This window comes from Puntigrus tetrazona, chromosome 1 (assembly GCF_018831695.1).
Source record: "Puntigrus tetrazona isolate hp1 chromosome 1, ASM1883169v1, whole genome shotgun sequence".
NCBI lineage: Eukaryota > Metazoa > Chordata > Actinopteri > Cypriniformes > Cyprinidae > Puntigrus > Puntigrus tetrazona.
The window spans coordinates 28,674,332-28,681,962 of NC_056699.1; the positions used below are offsets into that span (position 1 = coordinate 28,674,332).

At 40.0% G+C, this 7,631-nt stretch overlaps 2 protein-coding genes across 2 annotated transcripts in view; one reads left to right on the plus strand and one right to left on the minus strand.

Moving 5' to 3' along the window:
* Positions 1–101: 101 nt before the first annotated feature.
* On the minus strand, positions 102–2,494 carry LOC122362864 (protein NLRC3-like). The gene is made up of 2 exons (XM_043264597.1): positions 2,415–2,494; positions 102–1,822 (listed from the first exon to the last, which is right to left on the minus strand). Exon 2 carries the CDS (start codon positions 1,566–1,568, stop codon positions 834–836), a length of 735 nt encoding a protein of 244 aa, XP_043120532.1. The 5' UTR covers positions 1,569–1,822; positions 2,415–2,494; the 3' UTR covers positions 102–833.
* Positions 2,495–5,243: 2,749 nt separating this feature from the next.
* LOC122325173 (procollagen galactosyltransferase 1-like) overlaps positions 5,244–7,631 on the plus strand; it is a 9,297-nt gene continuing 6,909 nt past the window's right edge. The window contains 1 exon segment of the mRNA XM_043220157.1: positions 5,244–6,145. Within this exon segment, the coding sequence (XP_043076092.1) occupies positions 5,841–6,145 (305 nt within the window). The 5' untranslated portion in view covers positions 5,244–5,840.

The window sequence follows — 7,631 nt, forward strand, 5'->3', positions numbered from 1 at the left end:
AATTGATACCTTTGATAAAAGTGCAAGTTAATTTTATTTTGCTATTATGTCTCTTACCTCCTATTCCTTCTCTACATCTGGTTTTGTAGAAGATTTTTTTGACTCCCTTTGAATTTCATCTGCCGTAGATCATAGTCAGATTAAACGTAAATGAGGCTGTGAGGGATAGAGTACAGTCTTTACAATGGTATGAGGGTTGTATCTTGTAATCTTCATAAATCACAACTTTATATGCAGTTTTTGACATATATATTTTTTTGGAAATAAGCTTAATATTGGTATGTTTTAATTGACGGTACAATACATGCACTGTACTTCCATCCCTCGTGGCCTCAAAAATGAAATATGTTGCTACCTTTTTCGGGGTTGGAGATAAATAATTTGAATAATAATGAAGTATATTTATAATCCATTGCTAATCTATGTAGTCAGTGCTAGCTGTGAAGCAGTTGCTTAGAAGCCGTTTCTTTGAATTCGTAAAAGGGTCAAGAGCCCAACTAAATCAAACACTGATCTTTTTGATGCTGGCATCATTTTAGCCAGTTAAACATCACCATCTGATCCTCTGTCATTCTCAGAAACAGCAGGTGTTCATCACTAATGCTCAATCATTATTTAATCAGTTGTTTATTTATCTTATTAACTCTATAAATCTACGTAATTAATATAACATTACATAATTTATATGATTGTTTTTCAATATGATCACATATTATTGGTGCCTATATGTTGTTGGTGATTACAGTATTGTTGTTTTTTATTTTATTAATTTGTTTATTTTTTTTGGTCGTCACCTTGCAGGTTGATGTCATTAGCATGTAGGTGTATACGTTTCAGTTTACACTTGAAATAGCCTCATAGAACATCACATTACCCTTCATCAGCTGTTTGAAAGCAACTTCATCAAGTTTCACAATCACTTCTCTGTTAGACTGCAGGAGTTTCTCTGGATCACTCTCTTCATACTTCTGGTTCCTCATGTTGATCTGAATCAGCAGGAAATGGATGTACATTTCAGTCAGAGTTTGAGGGATTTCTGCACTCAGGTCTTCTTCCAGGATCTTCTGAAGCACAGTGGATGAGATCCAGCAGAAGACAGGGATGTGGCACATGATGTGGAGGCTTCTTGATCTTCTGATGTGTGAGATGATCCTGCTGGCTTGATGCTGGTCACTGATTCTCTTCCTGAAATATTCCTCCTTCTGAAGCTCAGTGAATCCCTGAATTTCTGTCAGACGGTTGATGTATTTGGAGGGGATCTGATTGGCTGCTGCTGGTCTGGAGGTGATCCAGATGAGAGCAGAGGGAAGCAGCTCTCCTTTCATGAGGTTTGACATCAACACACTCACTGATGAAGTCTCAGTCACATCACAAACTTTCTGATCATCTGAAAACATCAGTGTGATTCTGCTTTCATCTAGACCATCAAAGATGAACACAACTTTACACTCCTCATAAATCTTTGAGTCCAGATCTTGAAGTTCAGGATGAAAGTCTGGCAGAAGTCTGTGAAGACTGTACTGATCATCTCTGATCAAGTTCAGCTCTCGAAATGGAAGAACAAACATGAAATCTACATCTTGATTGGCTTTTCCCTCAGCCCAGTCCAGAATGAACTTCTGCACAGAAACGGTTTTTCCGATTCCTGCGATGCCTTTAGTAAGAACAGTCTTGATCTGGTCTTTCTCCTTAGATCCTGGTTTAGGTGAGGCTTTAAAGATGTCATTGCAGTAGATTGGAGTGTCTTGTGAGTGTTTTGTTCTGGCTGTTTTCTCTATCTGTAAAAACTTATGTTCTTCATTCACTCCTCCACACTCTCCCTCTATGATGTAGATGTATATGTATGTATATTATATCGCAAGGTTTTAATTTGGTTGAAAACATAAAAAACTATATAGCTACATCAAACCCAAAATATTCATGATCTAACAGAGCAAACTGAAAGCAGAAGGTGTCAGTTACAGTACAGAACATACATATACGTGCCTGTATGTATAGTTTACATTGTTTCATGTATTAATTCTGAGAGAAACAATAATATCCACATGCTCAGATAAAGTTTGTTCCTCAGTCTGATAACAGTAAGAACAGATAACGTGTGCTTAGCGCTTTGTGTTAAACCACTCTCCCTGGAGAAGACTTTATATACGTCTCAAGATGATTTTGGCAGTAATTTTATGATAAATCAGTTTTAATTCATTTGATCAGAAGTAAATTTTTTGCCAGATCAAACATTTTGTCAGATCATTTAGTGAGAGCATTTTGATAAAAGTAATTCCAAACTTCAAGACGCAGCAAGGATTCAATAGTCAACGTTTCTGACACTTTGTTCAGAGCTTTTAATCTAAATACAAAGATTTCAATCCCACATAAGAGCACGAAGCAAACAGCAAACAATTATGAGAAGAACTCACCATAAACTACGCAGCTGTTTAAAGACTCGATATGGCTTCTCTTCTTTTTTTCTTTCACTTTTGTTTTTAAAGGCGTGCCTTTATTTATTTATAAACAAGTGCTACAAAAACCACTCCCTGCAGTGGAGAACATCACCAAATATAAAAAGTGAAAGTTAAATAAAAATAGATTTGATAGATAAAAAACGTTTAAAGCATTAAAATAATAATAATTATTAGTATTGTTATTATTAAAAAATGATTACAGATGTTTGGGAAGGAAAAAAAATACATATGTGGGTTTTTTTGTTCATTTGGCTGTCTCTTGTGTTGTTAGTTACATTCATTTAAAATTGCATCTGATGTAATCTCCCCCGTGTGCACCTTGTAGCTGGAAAATGAGTTTTAGCTGCAAAATGGAGCACGACTACTGAGTGAAATGGCGGTGTGCCGTGAATTAACCTCACACAGAAAAAGAGGATGTATCATGGATGTGTTATACAGTGAAAAATGTGATCCCAAGCATTTTCTCCCTGTCACATGGTACAGTTGTGTAACCAGAAACAGTCAAAGTACAAAGTCAACATTTATCGAAACACATTCTGGTTAGTGTTAAAAGTAACCCAAGACGCGTGTTTTACATGACACGTGAGAATAAGACAGAACCCAAGTCAAGGTTCGTTTAAGGATCTTCAATGCTTCTGAAGCAGAGGCTCCCCGTCACTGCCAGCATGGAGCCATCTACAGCTGAGATGTTAAACAGCAGAGAGAGCTTGTCGCTGAATAGGCGTCAGAAAAGACATTAAGTTTCTGATGTCAGTCTGATTTGGATGTTATCATACCATTTCAGGTATTTGGAATATCATTTGCAAACCGGTACACATTTTACAAGATGATTTGATCAAATAAAAATTGATTTTGTTGGTTAAAGCATAATTTTATTAGAAATTGTCATAACATAAAAATACAGATGTTGCACTTTTTTAAGACAACACTTTTTTAAGGTCTGCTAAATACAGATAAAAGTATGTTGATACGTCTACTATGTCCAGTATGTATATAAACACCGTGACTATAAACCATGAGATGTCTATCAACATACTGGGTTCATGCATTCATTTTTAAAGAGACAGAAGCCTAATTTAGAGCTACTTCCTGCTGTCAATAATGTTAATGAACAACAACAACAATCATACACTCTTCTTGAACAAACCACTTTAATAGCTTTTTTCACTCAGACTATGCATATTTTTGCTTTTCGATTTGGCGTTTCTAAAATCCTGCATCGAATGAATCTGCTGTAAAAACCGGCGAGTGGGGCTAAACAGGAAGTGATGCAGAAGCCGGTGTTGATCTTCCTCTTTGGAGGCGATGCTTATCCACACTATTAGATCGTATATAACAATCCATGCTGTCGTTTCAGCCCAATTTCTTCAATATAAGGCCCCGTTTGCACTAGAGTGTTTTTGTTTTAAAGCGCATGAATTTTGTGCCCATCGTTTTAAAGGTAAAAAACTTCTGAAGTTCTGAAATTTTCGGTTTCTCATTTCATGACCCCTTTAAACGGGGCCTAAGCGAGAACATTTTCTGCTTCAAATATTCTGCTCAGGCTTGATCAAGCACACACAGAGTTCGTCTTGATTCATTCCACGCATCCGCACAGAAATTGCGCATCAAAACGAATCAAGAAATGCATTAAATATTATTTTAAAGAGGAATGCGTCACCTGATTGTAACTGCAGATCTTGGCATCTTGTGCTGCAGCGTTCTGTAAAGACCACAAGGTCTTCTCTGCTGGACGAAGAGCTGCTTTCAGCCTTGCCTTCACAGATAACCCCACAAGTACTAATGAACTTTTTTTAATTAATTTGGAATCTGCATTTCCTAATATTTCAATTGCTGCTTGGCAAAAACAGCTTAAACGTTAAGAAAGCTCTGAGTCTTTACCAACAGCATTCTGTTCACTAGAGGTCCTCACCTTGCGTTGTCTCACAGCTTGTTGCAGGGGTTGTGTTTTGTGTCTCGCGTGCTCGTGCCTCTTACATTCTGAACACAAAACTCGCTCATCTGTTTGACAGAACAGCTCGACTCTCTCTCCGTGTATCGGACACTCGTGCTCTTCGTCCCTCTCTTCTCTCTCGCTCTGCTCTCTCAGGTAGGACTCGCAGGTGTTTCTCAGGCTCAGGTTGGACACGGGCTCGTGCGCACACACCTGTCGACAGACGGGGCAGTTTCCGGAGCGGCTGGAGGCCCAGTGGTCGCACGCATGCACGAAGGCAGAAGCTGTGTCCACAGCTCAGTAACACCGGGTCCCTGAAGAGCTCGGTGCACACCGGACACGACAGGTCATCCTCGAGAGACATTCGGAGAGAGAGAGAAACAGAGACTCGATCCAAATCCGACTCGGCAACAAAGCACTTCCTAATTTTTTCACGACCTTTGTTTGAGGAAATGACATGTCACACTTTCATTGGAAGAAAAAGGTGGTCGGAAAGAATCGCTAAAACGTTAATATACCTGAACAACAGGGGCGCTGAGAAAAAGGAACCTGGCCTATTAGTAAACCACTATATATACACATTTTCTAATTGCAAAAAATCTAAAATAAATTTTAAAAATATATAAATAAATTTTGCAATTTGGCAAAAAAATGTGCGTATATATAGTGCTTTACTAATTACTGAGTGGTAATTTGTTTTACTCTTTATTTAAATAGTCTTATTGAAAAAATAAAATAAAATAATAATAATAATAATAATAATAATAATAAATAAATATATATATATATATATATATATATATATATATATATATATATATATATATATATATATATATATATAATGGGTTTGGGGTTTTTTTACAGTAAGACTATTTAAATAAAGAGTAAAACAAATTACCACCAGTTAGGATTTGTTGTCATTTTACATTATATTGGTCATTTCCGTATCATATACTCTTAAATACAAGCAAAAACGTGTAGGTTATAGCTGATTTGGAGTCCTTGCATTACGACTGTGACCAGCAGATGCCTTCAAAACCGATCCCGCCGTCTCATTTTTGTCTCATCATATTTCCCCCACTATCCTGCCTCGCGTTCTATTCTGAGACCGAATATTACAGAGCGCTCGTACTGTCCCGTATGTAAAGCTCCCGTTGACCACGCCCACAGACGTTCCAGCAGATTCCGGCCGAGCGCAGCTGCTTTTCTTAAAGGGGTGGCCGCCAAATTAAAGGAAGTTTGTAGACTTTAATTGCGCTCTGTACGGTTTAATTACCGTGCAATCTCCCTGTCGTTTACGAGATGATTGAGAGCGGTTTATTTTTCTGACTTTTTTTCATCCTACCGCAACCTTTCTCTTTTTAGTAAGCAGCCCTACCCTTTAAATCTCCTCCCGGGACCACCTAGAGCTCCCCGCATTTCCGTCGGTTGGCAATAAATCGCTGATGGTCACTGCTCGCGTGAGTCTCGCGTCTCGCCGCTCCGCTTCCCTTCTTCCGCTTCTGCTTCTTTCGCCCCGCCGGAGGTTTCTCGTTTCTCCAGCCATGCGTCTGCTGAGCCTCTTCGTGCTGCTGCTCTGGACCGGACCGGCCCGCGGTTACTTCCCGGAGGAGCGCTGGAGCCCGGAGTCCGCGCTGCTCGCGCCGCGGGTGCTGCTCGCGCTGGTCTGCCGCAACTCGGCGCACTCTCTCCCGCACGTCCTCGGAGCCATCGACCGCCTCGACTACCCCAAGGACCGCGTGGCTGTATGGTGAGTCCCGGCGCGCCGCGTTGGCTTTTCATCAGCACCGCTGCGCGCGCGCGCGCGCCCCACGGACGCGTCGCGCGTCAGCTGTAACGGCAGACCTCCTGCAAGCGAGCCAAAGCAAACGCTTTGCATTTATGTGTACGGAGTGAATTAAAGCATCTCCAGCTGCCTCTGGAGACGCGTTTCGTGATCGATCTCTGTTTGGAGACGCGATGCGGGATAGTTTAGACTCGGCCTGCGGGAGTAGAGGGGGAACGGGCGAGCTGAGACGTGTCCAGGACACACACACACACACACACACACACACACACACCTTCGTGCCCCTCTCCCCGACGATCAGCCGACGTGTCTCCGGAGCGCGCCCGTGAACGCGCGCCGCGCTGGAATTTGCGAGAAAGCAAAACAAGTCATGAATGAGTTTTTCCGCCTGAATGAGAGTCAGAGAGATGAAGACCTCCCCGCGGCGACGGACGGATTAAACGCTTCACGAGCCCGGGAAACACGCGCCTGTAAACCAGCAACACCTTCGGCCGCTTCTTTTCTTTACGTCCGTGAAAAAAAAACTGTAATGCAATTAACTAACTGTAAATAATTGCTGCAACGTCCCTTCGGCAAATACTTACGAATAGAAAGTTGCCACCAAAAATATTGACAGTAAAAAAAAAACATGAAAATCAAGAAAAAACGTATTTCACCCAAAAAAGAAAATCCTCACCATCTACTTGCTTTGCAGTCTTTTATTTAGTGTCTTAATGCATTACTTTAATTACTTCACTTACTACTCCTAATTAATTACTAGGCCTGCTACTCTTATTTTTTTAATGACATCATTGCTTTAAGTAACTATTAACAGTGCATTTAACATCAAAGTCAGGCTTTCAATGTTCTTCTTGCTTTGAGAATCATGCCATTTTATATTATTTAATAATGCTTTATATTATTTATAACGAATTTAGGCGGCAGTTTCACGTTTGCCCTTGTATTGTATTGCATTAGTACTAATAAATAATTACATTTAAATAATACATTTTTAGAGGGAGTGATAGTAAAATAATTGAATTAAGATGTAATTATATCTGGTGTCATAAGCAACTCTCATTCTGTGACTCTCAGCAAACTGAAATGAACTAAAACTTTAAACTTAAAAAGAAAAAAAAAATTGCATATGGGATGCAGCTTAGTGCAGACATTTTAATATATTATTTTAATATAATCTAATAAGGAAACTCGATTCTGATGAACACTAAAAAACACCAAGAGCCAATCAGAATCCACCTGGTTTTAAATGCTTATAACAATTACATGCTAATATCGGAGTTGGATGCTAGTGACAGGAGATGAATGAAATTGCGTTTGAACTCTACAGTGAACGTTTAGTGAGTTTAAAACAGTCACGGAGGGTTTTTTCTGTCTCGGTTTGACTGGGTCAGAGTCGCGGCGGTGTTCAGGACCGAGGCCTCGCCCTCCGCGGCTAGTTAGCAGCTCAGCG

Bases quoted from the DNA above. Each gene is read 5' to 3' on its own strand.
- LOC122362864 (XM_043264597.1), bottom strand. From the start codon at position 1,568: ATGTTTGTTCTTCCATTTCGAGAGCTGAACTTGATCAGAGATGATCAG.